A 26945-nucleotide genomic window follows, 5' to 3' on the forward strand; every position below is an offset into this window, starting at 1 on the left:
TCTCCAAGAATGCCACACTTTCCTACAGATCACCTACAGGTGTCAACCAGCTAGTTCACATTCAGGCTCCTTTCAATGACTGCAGCACCCCCAAAACTCTTGTTTCTCCACGAAAGAGGTAGGCTGCCCTCTTGTGTTTTGTGGGATCTAACAAAGAAGTAACCTCCAGGAAACAAGAGTATCTTCTGCATATTACTGTTTACATGCAGAGAACTGAGTGTCTTTATATATAAGGATTTATATATAAGGTTGCCATCCTACAAGTTGTAAATCACAATCAAAAGAGCTGTACATAAACAGCTACTGAAGCACCCTCTAAGGCAGAGGTCAGTTAAATGATTTAGAGCACCGCTGTCAGGAATGTACACCCCACTTCAAAACTTAAGACAAAGATGACAAACTTCATGGACACTCAGATACTAAGCTGTCAGGGACTAGGGTTGTCATTTATAGTAGTACATTATCTAGGAAGCAAGCCACCAGGGAGATCTGTGCTCCTAAGAAGACACTGCTCACTTAACACACACACACACACACACACACACACACACACACACACACACACAGAGAGAGAGAGAGAGAGAGAGAGGGGAGGGGGAGGGGCACACATGCAGACACGCACACAGTTTGCTTACCTCACCAGAAGATTTAACACTCCAAGGACGTACAACAACTTCTCAAGCCATCACAAGAAAATGTCCTGTCTCAAAATGAGTCAATAAGGTAGTAGAGGCTGTTGATAAGAATCCTGAACCCCAAAAATATAATCAAAACATCCAAAGCAGAAGAAACAGGCAAGGGAAGTACAGCCAAGGACAATGAAACTGCTGTTCCCTTATGAGGTCCTGGGGGAGATGTGGCCACCACAGTTTGCAGCTTTCCTCTTCATTACAGCTGTTTCAGAGTGAGCACATGAGAGAAGGCGTTAGAAAGGTATTGTATTTGTTCTCTGTTGAAAGTTGTCTGATGACTGAGAGGTAAATATGCGTGTCAGAGTCCAAACTAAGACCAAGCAAGGGCAGGGTCCCCAAACCCTTGCTTAATCAGCCCACCACATGGGCCATTTGTCCTTTTAGGCTTCAAACACTTCCTAAGATGCTCTCTCCTCAGAATCCAGAAGTTAGGGTCACTGGACTGTAGGAAAACCCACTGAATAGGTTGGATCCTGGGTATAGCTATGGTTACATGCTATATGTGTATAGTTTTTGTTTGGCAAGCAGGAGTGATAGTTACTTGAGATAAAGCTCAGGTGGTAGCTAACCTTCCTTTTAAGAGTCCCTCAAGTTTGTGGCATCCTTGAATATGGGAGATCTCTATTGTGGCCTTCCCTAACCCTAACCCTTCCCAACTGGGAATAAAATATGGAAACATAATTATTCATCCTAGTTGACTTAACAGGCTTGAAAAGCTATATTCTTAGTTGGGGCAGAGTACCTACACCCTCCAACATTTACTTTTACAAAGAATTGAGAACTAAATGGGTTAAATGAAAGGTTGTTCTACTGTGTATGAATGAAGTCCAAGAGTCAATCCAACACCACAGGGCTGAAAGATCTCAAACCCAAAGCCAATCAAGTCTCAGGCCATCAAGAGGCACAGGAAGATGAGAAACATGTGATTTTACACTGTCATGTGAAAGAAATACCAATAAAACTTATTATTTTTTTGTACTGGTCCCTAAGGCCTCCTTGCCAAACAAAAACTGGACATGCCCCTATACTTATATCAGAACTTGAAGAAGTCAATATAACTAAGGGAAAATGTCCTGACCAGTGGATCTGCTGTCAAGTGGTCCTAACTTCTGGATTGGTGAAGAGAAAGCAATTCCCAAAGCTGTCTCACTTTTCACAAAGGCCAAATCTAGAAAGAATACTATGTTTCAGCTGACAATCTTACCTAGTTGGAGCTGTGAGGTGACTTTAGAAGTCAATTGAAAAAATTCTAGATAAATGCCTTTTAAGTCTGGGACAATAATTAAGCACTCTAACAGAGTTGAAAGGGGTTAATATCAGAGCCCTGTTAAAAGACAAGAGCTACACTGAGACCCGAAAGCACTACAAGGACAACCAACTGTCCCAGGTTCCTTAGGCTAGGCCTCTTAAAGGGCAGATGATGTGCCAACTATTTTAAAGCTCCAACACACTAATTCTGTAAACAATAATGACTACAGCCTGCACACTGCGCACTGGAATGGATTCCTCAACTTGGCCTCATCACTTATGCAGCTGATGAAACAAACACTGACAGCTTTTTTGCATTTGTAAAGGCCCCACAGCAGCTGTGGTGATCCCACCATAGAGCAATGAATTAAGCCTGAAACCCAGCTGGGTCTGAACAGAAGCCTTTTTTGCACAATACAGCAAGACTATCATTGTTAACCTAGGCATTATTGGGAAATATTCTGCATTACATTAGAGGGCAGTTCTAACTCAATTCTAAAATTAGCTCTAATAAGCAATTTTAATTTTAGTGGGAGGGATGTAGCGGCTGTTTTCCAGATGATACAACTACGTATAAGTACACACAAAAGCAGCACAGCAGAACACATTTCCAGTTAATACAAAGCTTAAAATACCAACTTTAGACACACAAATACCCTAGGGGACATATAACCTCTAAGTTGAAGTGGGCACCAATAATAGGTAAGCTAAATTAATGGCCTTCAGACAGAACTCAATATGTCACTACAGACAAAGGGGAGTATGTGAAGTTAGTTAACATCATTAGTGTAAAAAAATAGAAAAAGAAAAGGAAAAAAATTGACAATGAACTTCAACTCTGTATTACGTGAAACTTTCCAAACACAGACCCATTAGTGTTTGGCTTCCTACCAACAGAAATCCTGAGGAAAAGTGTGGAAGATGTACACAAGGCACCCTCCAACCTTCACAGAATGTCATCCAATTTCATGGGGGTCACCTTAGGTGTCATTTGCAAATTTCTCACTCCATTTCTCGTTGCCCACCCCCTTGGTTTCTTAGTGCTTAAAAATGAACAAAAACAATGTTTCTAATAAACAACTATATCATCTAAACAACTTCACATTGCTAACAATAAAAGCTACAGAAGTATTTTTAAAAAAAAAAGCAAAATGACTCAGTAGAGGATAAGCTCTCACTGACTGATCTTCCAGAAGACCTGGGTCCAATTCCCAGCACCCAAATGGAAGCTCAATGCTGTCACTTCATTCCTGTGGAATCCCATTCCCTCTTCTGGCCTCCATAGGCACCAGGCACACATACATGCAAACAAAATACCCACATACATAAGATAAAAGTTTAAAGAATTATGGTCCAGGCCTCTCCAAAGACCCTTCATTATTTCACCTGGCTGGTAAGTAGCAAGAAAACCAGGCCTGTGCATCCTATAATCTCAGCACTTGGGAGGGAAAGCCAAGATGGCCTGTTTAAGGCTACCACACTTCTCAGGGAGATTTTCTTAGTAGTTAATTCTTAGTCCCACAGTACATTGACAAGCAATGTTAACAGAGATAACCACACAGAAACTTAAAGCTGAGACAAGTGTGGTGGCTTATGTCTGTAATCTAGAGCACTTGAGTAGATTTAGAGGCCAGAATAGGACCAAGAAAATTTAAGACAGGTATAACACACACCTTTAATGCCAGTATTCAGAAGGATCTCCTTGGGGTCAGCCTACTCTACAGAACAAGTTTCAAGAGACCCAGGACTACATATAGAAACTCTGTCTTTAAAAAAATAAGGTGTGTTGTTTGTGTTGAGGGGTAGATGTATCAGTCCTTTACCCAAAGTAGAACCACTTATAGGAATGAAAACCTAAAACACCAGATATTTGAGGTAACCACTACTTATTTGAAAACCTACTATGGGGAGGGAGGGGGAGCTGAGCCACATAAAGCAAATCATCCCATGATAAACCATACATAAAATGCCACCACTAAGCAAGTGGAATACATGGCTCCTACATAAATGGCATTAGTTTACAAATGGGCAGGAGGGGCTGGAGATGGCTCAAAGGTTAAGGACACTCACTGGTTCCTCTTCCAGGAGTCCTGAGTTCAACTCTCAGCAACCATATGGTGGCTCACAACCATCTATGTGATCTCTTCTGGTTTGCACGTGTGCATTCAGACAGAACTCTATATACATAATAAATTTAAGTCACAAATGGGCAGGGGAGGTAATAAGGGCTGAATCAAAAGTGACAGCCAGTCAAATATGGTGAGGCACAGCTTTAATCCCAGCACTTGGGAGGTAGAAGAAGGTGGATCTGAGTTGGAGACCAGTCTGGTCTATTAAGTGCATTTCAGGACAACCAGGGGTACACAGAGAAGGGAAAGGGCTGGAGATATAACCACTAGCGATTCAGGTTCAATTCCCAGCACCCACATAGCAGTTCACACCTGTCTGACTCCACTTCCAGAGGATATAAAAATAAATAAAATTTTTTAAAAGTGGCAGCCAATCAGAAAGAGTACCCCATAGAACCCCAGAACTGGGGGGACCTCAAGCCAAGTATGGAAACAACCTATCTATATTAAGTAGATTTAGTGATAATAAGCATCTGTACTTTTTCTAACCATTTACTGTATTTCCTAACAAATGCCAGCCATCAATCTATTGCCACATAAAAGCTTGCATACAACAGGAAAAAGTTTTACATAAACCCAAATGTCAAAGGATGGCTAATATCCGGTTTCTGGTGTTGTGATAAAACACCCAAACCAACAGCAAAGGGTTATTAGCGTACAGGTTACAGGCTTTAGAAGCCATGGTGCAGAAACCATGGAGAAATGCTCCCAGGCTCATGCTTCCCAAAACCACCTGCCCAGAGGTGAAGCTGCTCACAATGAGTCTTACACAATTCAGTTCAAAAAAGAAAAAAAGGGGGGGGGGGGGGGTGAATACTAGTTTGTGTGAAATTGAACAAAACACTAATCAACACAACAGTTGAATAATCATGTGGTATATCCACACTATGAATGTGATCAACCCTTGAAGAATATTGAACAGTGTAAGATTCATCTGTATTACATAAAAAAAAAGCCAGCCTATCACAAAAGCCACATATTTTATTAATCCATTATGTCAAGTATGGGGGGCGCTTCTCAGTCAGAAAAGATTAGTGGTTGTCAGAGGCTGGGAAACTCAGTGAAGTGGGTGGGAAGTAAGCACTGGTATGGAGTTCCTTTGTGGAGTGCTGAAATGTTCTAAAATCGACCAGTGACAGTTGTATAACTATGAATAGACTAACAAACCACAGATTGTTTTAAAAGGCATTACACTTATATCCAAAATTATATAGGAAAGACTGAGATGCTTCATCTTGGTTTAAAATACCACAGACATGGGGTAGGACCCAGGCTGCCCAGAACAGTGTACAAAAGCAAAGCTTGAGAGTTGATTTGCAGAAGATACAACAGCAAGCAAAGGTCATGGTAGTCGGAGTGCTGGCCTGGGTATCTGGAATGCAAGAAAGCCCTAGGTTCCATCCCTATCCTCTGGGTTACAAGAACTAAGAAAAAGAGAAACTAAGTTGAAGGTGGGAATGTTGTAAGTGATAAATAAGGGCCCTTACACCCTTAATAGGTATGGACCGTGGATTTCATTCTCAGGTGCCAAAAGAAAATCTAAATTGTAAAGCTGTTACTGACAGGCACCAGGCTCAGCTGCATACCTACATTCCCAGCCACTGGGATGGCTGAGATAGGTAGGTTAAGCTAGATATAAGCCAAATGAGCCTTTTTCTCTCCCAAAATTTGCTTTTGGTCAATTTGTTGTTTTTAGAGCAACAGAAAAGCAAGCAAGAACTTTATCACCCCAAACCCAACAAAAACTGAAATTTTATTGAGAAAAAAATGGCTTCCCAGTTTAAAAAAAAAAAAATCCAACTGAAACCAAAGGCCCTGAGTTTGATTCCCAGGGTCTACATAATGGAAGGACAAAACAGACTCCTGAAAGCTGTCCCCTGACCTACATTCACAAAAGTATTTGAAGCAGCAGCTTCAGTCTATTTCTCTAAAGTTGTGATCTGTGCTAAACATGACCAGCAGGTACAGAAACAGCCATTGGTGCCTACTAAGTCCCCTAGATTAATTTTAAAACCACCCTGAATTTTTAATTTGGATAAGAAAGTAAATTCCTGCTGATTAGCATTACAAATCTTAGCACTCACCACACAGAGGATTGTTTGCTGTTATGACATCAGGCAAAGAAGACACTCATACACTTGCTCCTTGAAAAGCACTTTCTTCCCAAAGCCTTATATAATGTCTGTCCAGAAAAACAAGCTGTTTGCTTGGCCAAGGTGACATCTTTTGTTCTCCACTAGAATGACATCCATGTACAAAGATGGAAAACAACACCTCCTTACAAGAAGTAAGGTTAAGGTGTATTAAACAACTGTAAGCAAAATACTAACTGTAAGAGATCTGCAAGTCAAGGCTAAAGCTCTTCCCTGGTAAACTAACTGTTCTTTACAATCATTATTTATATTCCCAGGAAGCTTTGCCTGCTGCTCCAATAAATTCTGCTATGAAATACATGACAAGCTCAGTGAGTCTCCTGGAAAAAGGGAGGAAAGAGGCTAAATGAGTAGAGACTATAGAGACTATGTTTCATCCCAGTTTGGGGATTGCCAGACATCACTTAATTAGAGTGGGCAGTAAAACAAGAAGAATTAAAAAAAAAAAAAAAAAAAAAAAGACAGCTTTAGAGTAGCTAGTTCCAAATCAGATCTATCTTCCCCATCCTCTTAATGCTCTCCAGACTACTTACCAAGGCCAAAAAAAAAAAAAAAAAAAGCCCATTTTATTAGTTATGATTTGTCTCACATACAATCAAGTGTGTGCCACCACATTCTATCTCATCTCGACAAAAATCTCATATAGCATTATCAAGCTCTTTGGGTTTTTAAGTAGGAGCCTGCACAACTAACTCACAAAAATGAAAGATGTAGTAATAGGTGTAATTTTGCTTTGCTTGGGGGAGCTGAGGGTAAATCCAAGAGAATATATTCCCTGATTTTTTTCAACTATGGAACTTGGCCTAAAGCTAAATAAGCTGTGCCTAGAGCCCAGACTCAGACAATCTCTCTGAATCGTCCTTTATTTAATGGAGGTTTTCTTTTCACTCTTGTCGGCCACCTTTTAGATTCCAACCTAGTTTAAAACCACAGTGGTTTGGAATCCTAGCAGTAGTTTATTGTTACAATACAGAGTTGAGTATTTTAAAGACACAAAACATTGATTCGTTACTAACATCGGCCAAGCTAACAGGTCTTTTTAGAAGTTCATTATTAAATCCAGAGCCAGGCTGGTCCCCTGCACTTGAGGAGGGGGGTGATGAACTGCTTCAGCATTTAAATGGAAATCTGATCTCTGCCCTCAGGAGATAATCACTACGGATTACTTTCATGAATCTTTAAAATTCTTGAAGATTAAAAATGCTGTCAGGGTGTCAATACCAATACTACTTAGCAAAGTTTGTAGGTCAAAATCCAAAGCTAGCCAAGTACAGTGGCTCATGCTTGTAAACCAAGCTCTAGGGGAGGCTATTAGTTTGAAGGGCTACCTGAGCCACATAGTGAGTTTTCAAACCATCCTGAGCTGGTAAAGACTATCTCAAAAAAATGATGAGGTCATGTGCGGTGGTACACTGTCTTGGCTTTCAGCACCATAGCAGAGGTGCCAGCCTAGTTCTAGCACAGCTGGAGTTAAATAAGAGTCCCTTTCTCAACTAAAAAAAAAAAAAAAAAAAAACACATTTAAAGCTACTCAATGCCAAACATTGAAGGCAACTGTTTGTTCCTGGCCCACATTTTAATCTTGTGTCACATTTGCATATCAACTGAACTTCAGTCAGGTTAAGGCCAAAAAAAAAAAAAATTATTCCTGGGATGACAGCTCACTGAGTTTGTTATACATCCTTTTAGAGAAAATGTGTGACATGGAAATATTTTTTAAAATATATACAAAAAAATATAAAGTATATCAAAAAAGGCAAACAAACATGAGTATTGTGTCATATATCTACATTCCGAAACTCAAGACAAACCACAGATTAACACACTGCACATCTTAAAACAAAAAACAAAAAATAAAAAAACAATAAAGGGGGGGGGCTCTGTTAGTCTGTTACTGAGTAACAGTTGAGTAAAGCAAATAGCAGCAACCCTAAGGACCTGAGTTCAATGCCCAGGTGAAAAAGCACACAAAAGGAAAACCAACTCCCTCCCAAAAGTTATCCTTTGACCTCCACAATTAACAGACATACAAGCACCCATACAGACACGCACACCCACACACAAAGAAAGGTGTGAATCAGCCAGATGTGGCAGCAGATGCCTTCAATAGAAAAACTTGGTAAGCAAAGTCAGTAGTATTGAAAGCCATCAATTAATCCCAGCACTGAAGCAGAGAAAGGCGAATCTCTTTTGTTCAAGCCCAGCCTAGACTACAGAGTTCTAGGGCAGACAGCCAGAACTACCCAGAAACCCCAATCTCCAAAAGTTACTTAAACTTAACTAATTAGAAACCCCAGGTAAACAGCTGAAAAGTGAACAGAACCTAATGTTCAACAAAACTAGAAATAATGAGGATCGATAGTAAAAAGGTCTGTCTTTATCAATTCCCCTGCAATCATAACTGCACAGCAATTAACTGTTCCCACAATCCTTGCAATCCACAGCCAATTGGCCTCTGGAGTCATATACACCTTTAATCCCAGCACTTGGAAGGCAGAGGCAGGCAGGTGGGAATTCAAGGCTAACCTGGCCTACAGATCAAGTTCCAGGACAAGCCAAGGCATCATCTGAGGTGGAATCATGGAGCATCTGTAAAAAGCCAAACTGTGTGGTGTCAAAGCTCCAGAGACAGTCAGGTAACATAACCAAAACCCTTCAAGGCAGATAGAAAGCATGTGCTACTAATTTAAATAGGAACCCATACCATGACTCCTTATTAAATGCTTTCCATTCACATTGGCTCTTTCATCCTCCAACATCAAGACTGAAAATAGAACAGAGCTTTACTGCTTTGGGCAGTATAAAAATGAGAAAGGGAGCAACTTGGGTAAAACGAATGGGAATTAGATTCCATCCAAAAAGGCAAAGTTCATCCAATAGGACTCAACTTTCATGAGTGCACAGACACATGCAAACACACAAGAAAAAAGAGTGTTGCTTCTTAGCCACTTATCTCAACCTCAGAAACCATGGGAAGAGTAAGAAAAATTTCCAGTTACTTAAGGGAAAAAAAAGAAAGAAAGAAAAAAAATCACACCTTGGTGAAAAAGGCAAGTGCTAACTAAATAGCCACATTAATTTCCATCCTCTTCCTCAAACAACTATAAACATGCTGCAACAGCTGAAGGTAACCCAGAAACAATCTTTATAGTTTCACTGTGCAGACCTGTAGGACTTGGATTAAATGTCCTGTGTAGACACTGATACTCCTCTTGTTAGCCCATCATTCTCCTCTAATGCTAGAAAGACACTCTTCCTACTGGAAAGCAGAGAACTCACAGTAAACAATCTGACCAAGGTCACCATCATCTAAACATAGCCAAGATCTTTGGTTTCAGACTCCAAAGCTCTCTTCCTAGTGTTTTACATCCTTGCTCCCCAGTGAACTATAACTTCGCTAGAATGAGAGCAAGCAGTAAGACTCTAAAAGTTGTATTTGAGCAAAGGATGAAACCTCAGCCCTAAGGGACCACTGTTAATGGTACAAAGCCCATACAAACAGTTAAAATCAAATGTACAAATAACATGATTTCAGGTCATTTTATTACTTAAGTATCTACAACATATTCACAAAGGAAAGAACCTCATAGATGCCCAAAATGTACAATTATACAAGTTCTCTCCTCCTTCCCTTCTGAATGAAAGCCCTGTCTAAAAACATTGTGTTCTTAAGAGTGATTTTGTTTTACAAAGTGTTTTCACATTTCTTAGTCCTAAATGCCCAGAGAGAAGACAAGAAGACAAAAGAACACTGACACCTTTACTACTTACAAACAAATGCCTACATTGCCTGCATAGAACCCTAAATTGGCAGAGCCCTTCCCAGAAGACAGTAAGTCTACAATACTGAGGAAATCCACCAAGGGGACAACAGGTAAAGTGAAACCAATGTCAATGGTGTGCCTACAGCCACTAAAAATCATTGTCTTTTGATAACTGATGTAAGAGAGAAATGCAAAAAGCACATAGTGAGCCTAAACATCTACAAGCGGAAGAGAATCCGGTATGCAATTTCAGTAACTTTTATTTGAGTACTTGTTTGATGGAATGACGTTGTATGAAGCAAAAAAAGCCATTTTTCACAAGGTGAAAATGCTACTGGCTTATAATTAGCTATGGGGATTACATATGAATTTTTGTTTTTTCATGAAAATGAATCAATTCAGCTACTGTGGATGACTAAGAATGCACCTGGAAGGAGAGAAAGTGTCCATAAGCAACAACAGAAGAAGCCTTCCACTCTCAAGTACTGTTTAGAGTGCAGAAGACAGGTTTCCAGCTTTAAAATAATGGGTGTGCAATTCTAATTAGTGAGCATCTTTTCCACTTTTTCCACATTTATTCCTTCAAGAGATACTGGATACATTCCACCATTAATTAAGCTTTAATTCAAGAATTCTGTGTGTGTCAGGCAGCAGATACTCACCTTTAATCTCAGCACTCAGGAGGCCAAGACAGTCTGTATGTCTGTGAGTTCAAGACCAGCCTAGCATAAAGTTCCAGGGCTACACAAAGAAATCCTGTCTTGAAAAAAACCAAGAAAAAAAAAAAAGAGAGCGGGGAGTGGGGAGAGTTAAGAATGAATTCTTTGCATTAACTATGCTGGTCCAACACATCTATAAAACTCGGCTTCTAACAGGCACACAAAGACACCTAGAAGGGAAGGGGTGCTGCTACACATCAGCAAAGAAAGACTAAGAGCCAGAGTCTGTTTCTTGAGTATGGCAGTCTAGCCTTAAGGGCCATGGAGGAACTCCTCAGGAGCTTGCAAAGAGGCTGGGCTTTGCTAAATCCATTATGTAGAATGTAGGGGGCAGGGGGCAAGGTAAGTGGGTGGTGTAAATTTTCCTTAAGATTTATTTATTGTATACATGTGAGTACACTATAGCTGTCTTCAGACATACCAGATTTCACTATAGATGGCTGAGAGCCACCATGTGGTTGCTGGGATTTGAACTCTGGAAGAGCAGTCAGTGTTCTTAACCACTGAGCCATCATCTCTCCAGCCCTAAGGCTTTTCATTCTGTTGGTTTACATTTGATGCAGGAGGCTAAGCAACCACCAGAAGAATGGGCCATGATCAAATTTAATTCAAGAAATATATATTCCTTTTAAACATCTATGTAGGGAGCCGTTTGTGCCACACCCAAACATGGCGCTGGCTTCCCACCGAGAACTCAGCAAACAGAGCTGTTGCCCAGCCAAGAGACTTAATGCGCATGCGCCACATACGTCATAGCCTGCTCTCAGGGCATACTATTGAGTTACTGGAGGGCACACCAATCAGTCTCCTAGGCATATATAGCAGTGCATTTCTCCCCCGCGTGGAGAGGGAGATAGTGGAGAGATTGCGGGAGACCCCACGTGGAGAGGGACTGGGCAGAGAGATCGCACATGGGAGACTGCACATGAGAGGTCGCCTATACAGTAGACCCCGGTAGGGAGTCCCCGGCTCAGAGAGAAGTTTCCTGCTCATGAGATCCCCTGCTCAGAGTATTGTACAATAAAGGTTGTCCGCAGAAGAATCCGGTTGTTACACGCCTGTTCCTTTCGGCGGGAAGCATGGGCGCGCGACACATCTACCCTGTCTAATTGTCATATTGTCTAATACAATACACATTCAACATGCAAAGTGAGAATGGGGTTCAGGGATTCTAGGGCTGGAGAGATGACTCAGTTAAGAGAACTAAGAGCTCTTCCAGGTCCTGAATTCAATTCCCAGCAACCATATGGTGGCTCACAAACTATCTGTAACGGGATCTAATGCCCTCTTCTGGTGTATACTCAAAAAAAAAAAAAAAAAGAAAAAAAAAGCCTTGCTTTTGCTCTTAATATATTGTTCGCTATGAATTTACTAGATTTATTTCTGAGTCAGCTAGGAAGGCTGCTGGCTGGCCTGATATCTTCAAGTTGGTGATTTCCAACTGTGTAATAATACCTTGAGCATTTGTGCAGCAGTATGCAGTTTACAAAATGCTTTCACATCAAAAATCTCCCTGACTCTCCCAGCAGCAGCCTATGAGGTGCACTCATCATTATTCCAGATGAGAAAGGAACTCAGCCATGTCCTGTAGCTTGTCCAGGGTCATACAACCAGGTTAAGAGCTGGAATTTGAACTCAGTTTATATTCCAAACTTGCCCACTACCTGTGTGCCCTATTCAAAGTTGGCCTGTCCAAATTCAGGGCCCTTTATGACTAAAAGTAATGTACTAGTAACAGCTCATACAAAGAGCAAGCCCTCTGCTGCCTAACAGAATGGCCATTCATTTAGCCTCTTTCTGCAAAGCTATGGAAGATATAAATACAAGAAACACATGCTCAGTTCTAACTAATCCCTTCTCACTTCTCCCTTGGCACCCCAAGCAGGCACCACTTAACAGCCAGTAGAGATGAGAACTAAGCAAGGGTTAATCATTGAGGGAAGACCCTTCTCCAAAGTGGTGATTAGAAAATAATAGAGAAAAAAACAAACAAACAACAACAACAACAAAAAAAAAAAAACCCACAGATATTGTACGGAAAGCAGTTAGATGTCAAAAGGCTTCCTACTTTTTCTGGCCAATTCAATCGAAGAAATACAGAAATGCCTGGGCTGCTATGCCAGAAGGCCAGAGGGTCATCTCCTAATTGGCAATAATACCCTATTTCACTACTCCCTATCTGCCACCCAACCTCCTAAAAAGCTGGGGGGGGGGGTCCCTGTGTGTACTACTCAAGAACAGTGTGCATGAAGGAAGCTGACTACCTGGTGTGATAGAGTGATCATTGCTTTGATCAAACACCAAAGCAACTTAAAGAGTTTATTTGGCTTACACTTTCACATCACACTTCATTATTGGAGGACATCAGGACAAAACTCTCAAGCAAGGCAGAAACCTGGAGGCAATGCAGAAGAATACACTGGCTTACTCTTCATGGCTTGCTTCAGCCTCATTTTATGTAGAACCCAAGACCATCAGCCCAGGGCGGGCATCACCCACAATGGGCTGCCCCACCCCAACCAATCAGAAAATGCCCTTGCAAGGTTGTTTATTGCCTTGATCTTATGGAAGCAGTTTTCTCAGTTGAGCTTCCCTCCTGTCAGATGAATCTAGTTTGCCATCAAGCTGACACAAAAATCATAACAATACAAGTATCTTTCTAGAATTCATATGAACTCAACACTGCTACCTAAACTATTTTAATAGTCCTCTGCAGAGCTTGATGGACTTACTAAATTAGAAATGTAATTACCATCTAGGTTGGCAACCCCACCTGTAATCCCAGGACTGGGCAGAGTCTACAGGACCAGTTCAGGGTCAAAAATCAGTAACAAAAGGACTCTACATTAGGGTCTTCTCTGATGCAGTAAGTCACACATCCTTAGGACTCCATGAGTAATGTTCCTATTACTCAAGCTGCCTTGCTAACACAACTAAAGTTTTGTTTCATTGGGTGGCCCACTGGTGGGGATCAAAAACTAATGGTCTCCAAAACACCCCAAGATAGGATCAACAGTACAAGAAAGGTGCCAAAGATGATTTGTGATAGCCCCAAAACACCAAAGCAGTTTCTAGAACGATGTTGAACTGATGCCCATGATGGCCCTCAGATACACTTAAGAGTGTGGGTGGAAAATCAAAACTACAGAACACCAAAATCCAGACCAATGTGGGATCTTCCACTGAGGACTCATACACAGGGGGACCATAAGGCAGCTCCACCATCTATCTGGTGCTGTAAGAAACATCAAGCACATACACACTGCAGACTGGTACATGCCTTGTTCTCTTTTCATGAGGTGTTCTCCCCTTCAGAGCAGTACTGATTAATCATCCGGTATCTATTTCATCCGAATTGAAATAGCAAGACAGTTTTAAACCGTAAGAACAATGTTTTAGCCTTGGTATTCTCTTCTGTAAAATGGCCTCAAAACCCCCTTTTCTCTTGTGAGTTTGCTATATAAACCATGAACGTGGGTGGTTACTCCAGAATTAACTAGGTTTTCTCTTCATCACACTTTCAAGAAAAGCAAGTGTTGTGTTGTTGTCTAGAACTGTTTTCTAAACTGGCAAGACTGATCATCATGTAAAAGTGTTTTGTCTCTAAGCCTGACAACCTGAATTTAAATCCTCAGGACCCATATGGGAGGAATGAACATGCCTCTGCCAAGTTGGCCTCTGACCTCCACATATTCCATGGCTCACACACAAGGAAATACATGCATACATACATACACACACACAAATACACACACTTATCTAAAGGAAGATGGGAAGTACTGGAAGCAGGTGCCAAAAGCAAAAGTTACTTCCTAAAGGAGTCACTCCAACTTTAACAGTTTTATAGTAAATCAGAACTAATCTTTATTAAGGTGTTTAGCTTTTCTAAAAGTCAGGATTTAGAATCAAGGCAGGCCCACCATGAGTTTGAGGCCAGTGTACAGAATAAGACCTTGTTTCAAAAGGAAATTTAAAAAATGAATGTTACACTTGTGAATTTGAAATGGAAGAGACCAAAAGTCTTATCTTATGGGATAGTAAAGTTACTATAACACACAGGACATAAGCTTGTGATCAGCATGATGATAGTGGGTGCCTATAATTCCTGCTTTGGGAGCCAGAAGCTTGAGAATCAAGAATTCAAGATGGTCTTTACAGAGTAAATCCCATACCAGCTTGACTACATGAGACAATATTTGGTGGGGGGGGGGGGGGGGCGCAGATTACAGAATTGTAGGAGTGGTAATAAAAAGAAAAAAATAAAGCATACTTTGGGCTACTGATGTTTCTTTTATTGAGACAGTGTCTCTCACTCTTTTAATCCATGCTACTTTTGAAATCACAGCAATCCTCATGTCTCTGCCTCCCAATGCTGTGATCTCAGTTACTCTTTCCATCAAGACAGTCTCATTCCGAGTACATGTTTTGATGAAAAGGAGAATTTGAGCATGTAGAAAATGAGCTAGAGACTTGGGGGTGTGACTTAGTCCACCATACCATCAAAGATGAATGTCCTGGATGCCATGTTCATGAAGAATCCACAATGTCAAAGCATCCGGCCTATCTACATCTTTTTTCTTCTAGCACATGAAGCACGTCTCCTCCAAAGCATTCGTCTTAAAAGTTGAACCAACTGTTTTCCAGTCATTTCAAGGTTTACATAAGATTTAATTGTAATTACATGAATAAGCCCAACTGGAATAACCAGATTTGGGAACAAACAACTGACACTTGGCAAGCCTTCTGGGTAGAAGCCAAAGGGGACAGGCACACCCCACAGCTGCCCACTGGGCAGAAGCTTCAGGTTAATAACCAGAATGTTCTGCACCTACGAGCAGGAGGCTAGGCAAGCAGGTTGGTTAGGAAAACTAAATGTTTGGGGAGATTTGGGTCAGTAATCAGTAGGGTTTGAACACTGCAACTAAAATTTTAATTAATGTGGCCAGAGCTTAACTCCAAATACTATCATGACCAAGACAATGTAACAGAAAACAATCCATCTTGGCCTTTACCTAGTGTTTATATACTTGACTTATCAAGACAGTTCTACTGTTAATAAAACACCAGATAGAAACTCTAAAAGATGACCACCTTTTGAAGTTTAAATAATCAAGACACTTACAGGCGACTCTCAGTACCTTAGACAGACTCAGAATTTGGGGGTGGGGGACAGTTCTAGCCAACTATGAATTATCTAGTAACCCTCTTAACTAGAAAATGTTTCTAGCTGGTTGTTTGGACCAGTGGCTACAGATACAAACACTCAACTCCCAGAAAAGTGAGATAGCTCAACAGGTAGCCCACATAATAGAACCAGCTCCTCTAAGTTGTACCCTAGTATCTTCATGTGTGAGGTAGCATCCACAGCCCCACACATGCACAGACAAATAAGTAAAATAAAATTTTGATTGTGAGAAGATATCTGTAAAGTAAGAAATAGGGGCTGGAAAGATGGTTTTAAGGCTGCTCTTCCAGAGGACCTGGTTTCAATTTCCAGCACCCATAGTAGCTAATAACTGCCTGTTAACTCCAGTTTCAGGGTATCCAACAACTTCATAGACATGCAGGCAAAACACCACAGTACATAAAATATAAATTATAAATTATAAATAGTATCCATTCTAAATTTAACACATCATGAACCTGACTTTGCTTCTGTATTGTCTGAATGCCATACTTACAGAGTGTCTAAAGTTGCTACTGCCTAGAACTGGAATTTTCTTTGTGTGTGTGTGTGTGTGTGTGTGTGTGTGTGTGTGTGTGTGTGTGTGTGTGTCTCAGAACATTTTACTGGCAACACTGACTGTATCAAACAGACATTCCTGGGAATGGTGGATTCTCTTCCTATCCCCAAAGAAGCAAAACAGGAAACAGACACAGAACAGAGGAAGGTACTGTCTTACCACGAGATCAGCACAGCCTTGTGGGGTGAACGCCTGTGCCAGGTAAGAGGTGCAAGGTACCCAGGCTGTATTCCCCAGGGGTTGGTATGTTTTACAATAGGTATTTACAGGAGGGTTAGACAAAAGTTAACTACTAAAGGTACCCAAAAGAGGCCTGAGAAAGTCTGGTTAAAAAACTGGAATTTTCTTTGGTACCACAGCTTTCTTAGTTAGCATGTGCAAGACCCTAAGCTCTACAAAAAGTAGAGCATTTCTGCCCTAGACTCCTTGAGAAAGGAAAGGGTTTTTGAAGAGTATGTGGGAAAAGGAAAAAAACAAGGCAACTAACAACTTGAATTCTCCCTTCAGAGCTGTTAAATACAAAGTTTAACATAGGAAAAGCATGCAAACTTTTTTTGAGACAGTCTCACTAACTAGCCCTGGTTAGAACTTCCTGTTTAGGCCGGGTTGGCCTCTAAGAGTTATGCATATCTACCTCTGCCTCCTGATTGCTGGGGGTTAGAAGTGTGTACTAACCATACCAAAAGACAATAATTTCTTTGAACATTTTTTGTGGTAGAGATCAAAACCCCTGGGACTTTGTCCATGCCAAGCAAGCACTCCAGCACTAAGCTAGATATTTGCAACTATAACTTGCAGTAGAACTCACTTTCTGGGGTCATGGGTAGTCTTGGGTAGGTTTTTGAGAGGGTCTCATATTTCCAGCTGCTGGCCTAACATGCTAAGTGGCAGACAATGACCTTGAACTCTTCATCTTCCAGCTTAAACCTCTTGATTAGACACCATCAGGCCCAGTTTATCTGGAGATGGGGACTGAAATCGGGAATTTGTTTTTGCGTCAAACCAACTGAGCTACACAGGGAGCAGGGAATGTGTAGCCCAGAAAGACATGAACTCAGACTGGATGTACAACTAAATATGACCTTGAACTGTCTGGAATTAGAGGCATTTCAAAAACGATCCTTAAGCAGATTAGGTAAGGGCTGGAGATACAACTCTGTTCACCAGACAACCCTGAAATTCTGAATTCAACTATGCAGTCAGATGAAGGAACAGAGTCAGCATTGTTCTGTGACTTCCATGTGTGAGGATGTCATAGCCTATGCTATTTTTAACATTATTAAAACTCGGAGTTACAAATTCTGCTAAAGTCATCCTAAACACCGGCCTGCTCATGTTTCTGAAGGATCTGCTACTGGTATCTGGTATCAAGCTGAGACCAAGTGGCCTGGTTATCTATCATCGTGTACTTTCCCTAAAGCAACTACAGGAACCCTGGCAGAAAATACACACTGGGGGAAACAGGCAACTGTTATTGTCCAAGTGAACTGTGGCTCTGAAAGGCAACCTTTTCCAGTTATTTAAGGTATTGTAGTGGGAATCATGCCCAACACAATTAAGTCGGAATTATATTTCAATTTATGAGGTTCAAGGATGTCATTTAATAATAAGTATAATACTCATTTCTCCCAAAGCCTTCTATCTACAATCACACTCGAACTCTTTGCTAAGGCAATAAACTAAAATGGAAGGCATGTAAAGCTTTTGAGACCAATTGTAAGAAACATGCTGTCTTCCAACAGCTCAGGTAATAATGCCACCTTCCATATAAAGCAGCACACTTTTATATCTTCCACCCACATAATCTCAGTGACTTAGTAAAGTGACAAAAGCAGTTATGACTTTTCCCACTTTAGCGAATAGTGAAGATTCACACCATGAACCGTTTATTCTGTTAAGAACCAAGCCCAGTGGATCTCTTAGGTCCTGTGCTCTTTGGAGTACAGTCCTTCCTCTCTCCGGAGTCCAAGATACAGTAGGTGAGCAGAAGACTAGGCAGAGCCAAGACAGCTCTTCCACAAAGACAGTGAAAACGCAATAGCTGACACTAAGCAGCAACCCCCTTCAAAGTTATCATGCCACTTTCTGCAAAGGCACCCCAACATGACAAAGTAACCAAATCAAATCCACCCACACACAAGGAAAAGAAAGCACTTCCTAAATGCAGTTTTCTTTGATTTAATTAACATAGGCTTGAGTGGGAACTCCAGTGATACGCCCTACCAAAGATCTGGAACAGAAGAATGAAAATTTCCCAGTGTTAAGGAGCCTGGCTCCTGCTCCTGGGCCCCCAAGTAGTTTGAGAAGGTTCAAGGGCACTCGGTGAGGGGTAAAAAGGCTACCCAACGCTCACCTGCTGGGGACCTGGAACATCTCAAGGCGGAAGGTCGAGGTCGGGCACATCCTTCACAGCTCCTTTCCTCCTCCCACGCCCCGCTCCGCAGTTCCTGGAGCTCCCACTCAGGCCGCGCCTGGAACCTCCCGCCTGAGTTTTGACATCACGGAGGAGGGGAAGGTTCCACCGGGCCGTCCCTTTGTGACGTCACAATGACAACTGAGGCGGCTAGAGAAGGGGAGGATCGGGGACCCAAAGCCACTGGGGGCAGGGGGCGGAGAGAGGACGTGACGGCCCGCGTGGGGGGGGGGGGTGCAAAAGCGCAAGGCAAAAAAAAAAAAAAAAAAAAAAGGCCGCGGGGCGGGGAGGGGGCGCATTGACATCTCTCCTGCTTAACCTGTTGCTCTCTAGACTATGCCGGAGCCCGCGGGCAGGGCGGAATGGAGACGCCAGAGCCTCCACGCACAGCCATGCTCGCCGCGGGGGGCGCCCGAAGCATCCTTTCCTTTTCCCCCCCACCCACCCACCACAACCACCCCCTGGCCTCACTTGCCCAGCCTGTCCCGCCCCAGTCAGCACGCCGCGCCACCCGCGAGCCCCACCCACTCGCCCGGCCAGAGCACAACCCAGAGTCTGCCCCCTACAGGCCGCCCGCGCCCCGAGCCCCAACCACGGCCCAGAGCGCTGCGGGCCCCGGCTGGCTGCGTCCGCAGCACCGCGTGAGCAGACTCCCGCAACAACTCACCCTCTGCCTCCCACGACCACCGCCAGCCACATCGGTTTGCGACCGGATGTCCAGACTCCGAAGGCTCCGCCGGCCTTCAGCAACAACAAAAACGCCTACCCACAGTGTTCAACTTATCGGGATCCGGGACAGGGTGGGGGGGTTCTGGTCCCAAGTTCTACCCCTTCTCCTTTGTGGCTACGTCAGAAACAGACATTCTCCGGGAAGGAGTCCACGCTCCAAGGCAAGTCTGTGTGTGTCCATGCAGTTTCTATACCGAGTTTAAACTAGTCCTTTGCGCTTTACCCAGCCCTCTGCAATGCGGATGTATTTTAATTCTTAAATTCCTTATGGAGTAGCTTTGTAAGTTGAGCTTCATTATTTGATCTTGCGTTTCTTTCACAGTTAAGTTTACGTGTATAGATTAAGATCAGCTCTCCTCGAGAGGTATTCAGGTTTTCCATTAAGTATATACCTATATATGTATATACATATTTTACAAAAACCACTGCCCGGAAGGTCATCTCCCAATATACACTTCACACTAACCAAAAAGGAAAAATATTAAGGCCAAATTATTGACCCTAGTTAAATAAAACTTTCTTTAAAGGTCGCATTGTTCTTTACGTATCTTCAAGGGCCTTTTTTTTTTCTAGGAAAAAAGAAATGTGTTCTTTGCTCTGAAGCCTGGGCAGCTAACCACCGGACCACTCGAGTGCATATTTGGTTAATCCCCCTGGATCCCCTCTGTACTCCCTCCCCCAAAACTTACAAAAAAAAAAAAGCCACTACACAAAACAAAAACACTCCTTATGCCAAGCAAAAGGCTACTATACTATGCACAAAACAAATCTAACCATTACAAACAATTTCAGAAGCCCAGTTTGCAGGGAGAAATGACTCCTAACAGATGCACTCACTCAAACACACATATACTTTTACATGAGCTGTTTTCCCCCCTCAAACTAGAAACCATGCATTTTTAGAACCAAAACCAGCCTCTTTATAGAAGTCAATACCAATAAATGCATTCCCTGTAACATGATTCCCAACTGGATTATGTTGCAAACTAGATAAGCCGAAACAGCCTCATCCATGGAATGATGTGCCAGTGCAAGATCGCCATAATCCTACTCCAGACTGCAACTTAAAGAGCTTCCAACACACACACCTTACACGATTTTCCAAATAACACTAATAACAGGCTCATTTGTATGCAAAGTGCAATATGGGGCCAAATCCGCCCGAGAATGCAGTTAGATCACTGTAGGCCCCCACGCACAGAACCCCAACCTCCACCAAAACCCCCTGCCTTTCATCTAAACTACATGAACGTTGTGTCATTCGAGGTCAATTTATACACTTGAGGTATCTCTACACCAGTCTGTTTTCTCAACCAAACTAGGCAGACAGACTTTGCCTGAAAAGCCCTTTCGGAAAAGAAAGAGCCTTACCGGACGCTACCTTTAAAACCTTTCAGCTGGAGAATTATCTATAAACTTGACATTCACAACCATCGCTTAAAACTGCGAGCCAAAGAATGTGTTGTTAGGAGCACTTACGTATTTCTTCTGAATGATATTCCTCTTGGGTCTTTCCTTGCTCATTCTGAGATCCAAATGCTGATTGCAAAAGGGGACAATTGCTTCATGAATTTAAAGCCGTCAGAAATTTGCAAAAAAATATCCTGGTGGTTTTTATTGTTGATGGTGGTGGTTGATCTTGTAATCCGACTTTTCTTCCTCTTCCCCCAAAGCCAGATTCGCCTTGAAATAAATCCGAAATTGAGAAGGATAAAAAGAAAAAAATAAAGAGCCAAAGACGAACGAAGCAAACAAGAAAAATTCACTTTAGTAAAACACTCATAATGGAAAATTTCCCCCGAAACATACAACAGACACAAAAAGGAAAAAAAAAAAAGAAAAGAAAAGAAAAAAAAAAAAACCGACGCCCTTCACTCCCCCCCTTTTTCTTCCAAAAACTACATCAGCGAAACGTGAAGGTCCTTAGGATCTGATCTGTAGTTACATCTTGAAAAAGAAAAGGGAAAGATAAATTTTAAATGTTGGAAGTCACGTTTGTGCTGCAGCAGCAGTGCGAGCAGAAGAGTCAACTCCAGCGGCGGCGGCAGCACCACAGCGGAGGGCTCGCCGAGTCTCTTTTTTTCCAAGCCCCCTAACCAATGAGAGAGAGGCTATCCAGCCCAACTTTAAATGGACTCTGCTTTTATACAAGTTAGGGCTCCTCGGCTAATTCGCCATCACTCGACAGCCGAAAACTCCCACAGCTAAGCCCCCGCACGCCTGCCTACCCTCTGCCCACAAGCCCTGGCCCAGTGAGGAGAACTCCCGCAGCCCCGTCGACCAGACCCCGGAGAGGCCTCACCGAACCCTTTGCGGGCCGCCCGTCAGGCGCCTCTCCCACGACGAGCCCAGGCGTGGAATTGAGAGAGGCTCCCTAGCTCAATGCATGGCACGCTCGGTCGCTCCACCTCAGCCCCTTTCCCCCCCGGCAGTCCGCTCACCCAGCAGTCGCCGCATGCAAGCCTTCGCCACTGCCCTCACGTCTACCTGCAGCCGGGCAGCTGGGTACCAGTGCCCCAGGACGCCCGGCCCGGGGGAGAGCCGCCTATTCCCGGGGCACCTTAGAATAGTCCCCTTGATCTTCTGGAAGTTGTAGTCCCTTGACTACAAAATGGCTATGGCCACGGAAGCTAAGAACTACAATTCCCAGCGTGCCCCACACCTCCTGTCACTCAACTCCCTTCCCTGATCTCTCCCCCTCCCCCTTCCCCGGCCCTGCCAACAAACGCTTGGACGTGTCCCGCGTGCGACACAGCTAGAGGCTGGCTCGGGATTGGCCCGCGGAGCGTGTGGTCCGGGAGCGAGGAACTCCCCACGCCGGCCCGCCCCCAAGTCGGCTCCCCGCGGGCCGCCGGCCCGGCCCCGCGCGCCCCGCCCCCACCCAGGGCGCGAACCGCCTGTGGAATCGAGGAATCGCGCGCGGGAGCGCGCCGCGGGCTCGCGAGGGAAAGCCGCCAGGCTTCCCCCGGGAAGGCCTCGGAGCGTGGCGGCGCGGGGGGCGGTGTCAGCGAGGGGTTGGAGCGGGTCCTAAGCAAAACTGGGCCACGCACCAAGAGGAATCCTCCGTGCGAACTCGCTGATCGGCGGCGCCTGCTGCTTCTGCCGTTGCAGGCGGTGTCACCTCAGGACAAGCGCCCGTGTGCCGAGCGAGAACGCCGCGCGGCCGGGGTGGTCCGAGGTCACGGCTTAACGCCGGCCCGCGGCCGCACACGACCCCGCGCGCGAGGCGGAGGCGAGGGCAGCCTCCGGGCTAGGCACGCGGCCTCGTGGTCGCCAGCCCGCGTGTCCCGGGCCGACGCGACACTAGGCCGTCGCTGGTGGCTCCGAGGTGAAGCCCGGCCGTCTCTGAAGACGGTGAAGGGGGTCTTTGCCCTCAGGACGAGGGCTGTCCGCGAGTGAGACTCAAACGCTGAGGTGGAAAAAAAAAAAAAGAAAGAAAGAAATGAGCGGAATATGGAGACTGAACTACACACAGGCCGACCGTGAGGAAGCGTCTCGAACACTGAGTGCCCGAAAGACCAACGGTCTGTGCCCCACAGCCTTACCTGCCCCAGCCCCTGCCCAGGCTCGCCAGTCGCTCAGATCAATGGATCGCAGGCCCTGCTGTCGCTCTCTGGGGCTTTCGCACTTGCAGGAACTTTATCAAGTCTCACAGCCTCTGCGCTAATTTCCTGGTTCTAACCTATGGTCTTCAAGGTCCTGTTTCTCAAATCTGACTGGCTAGCCTCAGGAAAACAGGCTGGAGCCTCTCCCATCCACCTGCATACACATCTTATCCTTCCTCTCTGGGCAGTCTGCTCTCTTCTAAAACAAGCACTCGACTCTCGACCACTACATTTTAGTCGCAGCAGTGCACTAGTCATGGTGTCTAGAAGGTTCTAAAGAGGCAAGTTAACACCTATGGGTTCAAATGGCACAATAGTCATTTCAGACAAGTAAGCAATGGCTTTCCTAAGCTCACAATGTCCACAGCTACAAGTTGATTCTGGCCAAAGTAACAAAAACCTAGCTTAGAACCAGGCAGGTTATTGGCCTTTTTTAATGAGTTGACATAAGACCATTATTTTTTTAAAACTTAAACCTCATTTGTCTTATTTTTTTAAGTTTCTAAAACTTATGTTCATTTTACAGTCAAGAAAAAAAAATTGCCTGTATGTCCTAAATAATTACACAAATTATTCCCTGTTTCCACTTGGTTGGAATGATCGAATACATTCTATTTTACAGTTTAGTTTTGACCACCCAAGTGACTTTATAGCCGCGTTGCCACTAGGTGCTTTCCAATCCCATTCTGTTCATTATAACCTGTACACTAGAGGTGTCTGCTTCTCCACATCGTTATGCTTTTAAACAGCTCTGCCTAAATTTAACGTCCTATCTGTCAGACCCCAGGCAATTATTAAAGAACAAAGGTGAGTTTCTTGTAGGCGAGTTGGAGTTCTTAGTCCTGGGCCAGTGAAGTCTCCTGCCAGACTACCAACTCCAAGTCACAGGCATGAGTGAAAAACCATTCTGTTAGTGAAGGGGCTTATAGAGGAGGAATTTGCTCATTTACATAAGGCTTAGATAACACTACTGTTGTTTTCCTTAAAAAGGAAAATGGATTGTCCTTTGTGGTTGAAAGTCTTCCCTGCTGTGGGAATAACCATCTCCTGATGACTTCCCTCCCCCACCTTGGATGCCAGGACAAATACCACTTTTGCTTCCCCTTTATTTTTTTTATTTTTTTAAGAGGTCTAATTTGCTTTTTCTTGTGATGATTTTTAACTCCTAAAAGAACTAGGAGTGGATTCCTTCAGACCACATGTTAGCACTGTCCTGTACGAGGATACAAAATCCTCTCCAAATTAGCACACAACTGGACCTGGTAAATGCAAGCCCATAACCCTGCTTCTCCGGAGGTAATGGCTGTAGGACAATCTGGAGTTAAAGGGCAACCTAGAATACTTGAGACTCTCTTTTTTAACAAGAGGAAATTTTCCAGGGTAGTATTGTCTACCTTCTTCCTTCCTTTATTTATTTGTTTATTTTTACTAGGCAATCTGGAAGTTTCCTTGGCTAGCCTAGAACTCAGAAATTAGCTTGGCTCTGCCTCCTGGGTGAGGGGATTAAAAGCCTGAGCCACCAAGCCCAAACATAATTTTTTTGTATTCTCTTTGGAGCCTCGGGAACTTGATAGAATTGAAAAGGTATCATTTCTTACCGTTTCACACACTAATGGCCAACATTTAGACTATTGACAGACAATTGAGCAGCTGTTATCATCTCCCACTCCGCTTTTGCCACAGCTATTTTTACTTTTGTATTAACCAAATCCATTTTAGTAGTGTACAGTGCTCAGTTAAGCCTGACTGCTTAGCCTACTCATTCCTGAATGTCCCTTGATATTTCAGCTACTTCTTTAAAAACCCAATCTTTTTCAACACTTTAAGGGTTGTGTGCGTGTACACACATGAGTGCAGATACCCACAGAGGCCAGAGGCACAGGATTCCCTGGAACTGGAGCTATTAAAGGTTAGGAACCACCTGTCCTGGATTCTAGGAAATGAACTCTGGTGGTTTGAAGAGCACTCTTATTTGCCAAAGCATCTCCCCACTTCCAAACCCACTCCCCTTTTTTGAGAGTCTCTCTGCAACCCAGACTATATCGAGTTCCTAATTTTCTTTGACCACATTTTAATTATTTATGTGTGGATGTGAATGAATTGGAGAACAATCTTGAAAAATCCGTTTTCTCCCTCCAACATGTGAGTCCTGTGGACAGGGAACTGAACTCAGATCAAATGTGGTATCAGGCACTTTTATCCACTGAACCACCTCAAAGGCTCCTTGATAAAGCCTTTGAGCTTAACATTTTAGATTTATACGTCCTGATTGTGTTACTTTTGTATCTTATCCTTATTACATCAAAAAGTTCAAGGACCCATGATCTCCTCATTTTGAGACAAACATTAGGCAAATCATTGAATGGTGTTCCTATATAGCTGGCCTGGAACTGTGTAGAACTCACAAAGATCCACCTGCCTCTGACCCAATTGCAGTTGACCTAAGGCAGCCCTACAGCGCCTGACAATCTTGATGTTAGGTGTACCATCTATAAAAAATGAAAGGACTTAATTCAGTTATCACCAAAGACATCTCTGAATCTCCCCGGGCCAAACCCTAATTTGACCTTGTGCTGTTTGCAGGCCCAAAACAGGCTTAAATGCAAACCACCCTGAAAAGAATTGTTCTAGGGAGTTTCTTATCAGTTGCCTAGCATAACAATTGAGATCTTCCTCCCCACCCAGTCCCCCAGGTTGGGCCTCCCGGTGTAGCCCAGGGTGGCCTGGAATTTACCACCCAGACTAGTCTGGCCTAGATTTGCAGAGTTCCACCTGCCTTTGTGCTGGAATTTAAGGCCTAGTTTTTATTTGAATATCTTTGTATGCTTCTTAAACCTCTTCAACTACTAGGCTCACACTGTGGTGAACACCTTTAATCTCTGCTCTCAGAACACAAAAGCAGACTGATTTTTAAATTAACAATAACAATAACTGTAGTAATAACCCTTTCCATGTAAATAAACTTTATCAATTTCACTTCAATATGAACAAAAAGCATTTTAAGTGTGTTTTGGGTTTTTTGTTTGTTTTTCGGGATGGAGGTTATGTAGTTTTGTTTTGTAGGGTTTTTGAGACAGTTTCTTTGTGTAGCCCTAGCTGTCCTGGAACTTGCTTTGTTGACCAGCTGGTCTTGAACTCACAGAAATCTACTTGCCTCTCCCCCTACTACTGGAAATAAAAAAGGATAACCACTAGTGCTAACTAGATCTGAATTTTTCTAAAGGTCATGCATTCTGTGACATGAGCTTGGTTTATAGATCAACACCCTGTATTCTCCAAACTGTGATCTAAGAAACATTATTCCACAAAATATTACTAGGTGTAGCTGCAAAGAAACATGCTCTTAGAGGGTACAGTAGTAATGAACATCGTTGTTTCCAAAACTCAGGGAGAAGAGGAAAGTGGATCTCTGTGAGTTCAAAGTGATCCCAGGCCTTCTACATAGTGAGTTCCTGGACAGCAAGAAAGAAAAAGATTGTTACATTTTACCAAAAATCTAGGGCCTAGGGAGATGATGGTTCAGTAGGCAAGGACAACCTACTGTAAAATCTCTAGGACCTAACCTAGGTTTCCCATTCCACATAAAAATCTAGGAATTGCTGGGTGTGCTTATAACCCCAGTATTGGAGGTGGGGGCCAGAGATGAGTTAGTCAGTCTTGCTGGCAGGAGACCCAGTCATAAGGGAATGGCACAGGGAAGAAGAGAAGAAAATCAGGAGTTCAAAGTCAACCTCTACCACTTCATTAAC

The 26945-nt window shown here is 43.3% G+C and overlaps 1 protein-coding gene across 1 annotated transcript in view; it reads right to left on the minus strand.

The window, feature by feature from the left end:
* Nucleotides 1–21252, minus strand: part of JARID2 (jumonji and AT-rich interaction domain containing 2) — a 146509-nt gene extending 125257 nt beyond the window's left edge. Inside the window, exon 1 of the mRNA XM_080917060.1 lies at nucleotides 21071–21252. Within this exon, the coding sequence (XP_080773186.1) occupies nucleotides 21071–21115 (45 nt within the window). The 5' untranslated portion in view covers nucleotides 21116–21252. The remainder of the gene's footprint in view (nucleotides 1–21070) is intronic.
* Between the last annotated feature and the right edge of the window lie 5693 nt (nucleotides 21253–26945).

Source organism: Micromys minutus, assembly GCF_963924665.1.
Source record: "Micromys minutus genome assembly, chromosome: 1".
NCBI lineage: Eukaryota > Metazoa > Chordata > Mammalia > Rodentia > Muridae > Micromys > Micromys minutus.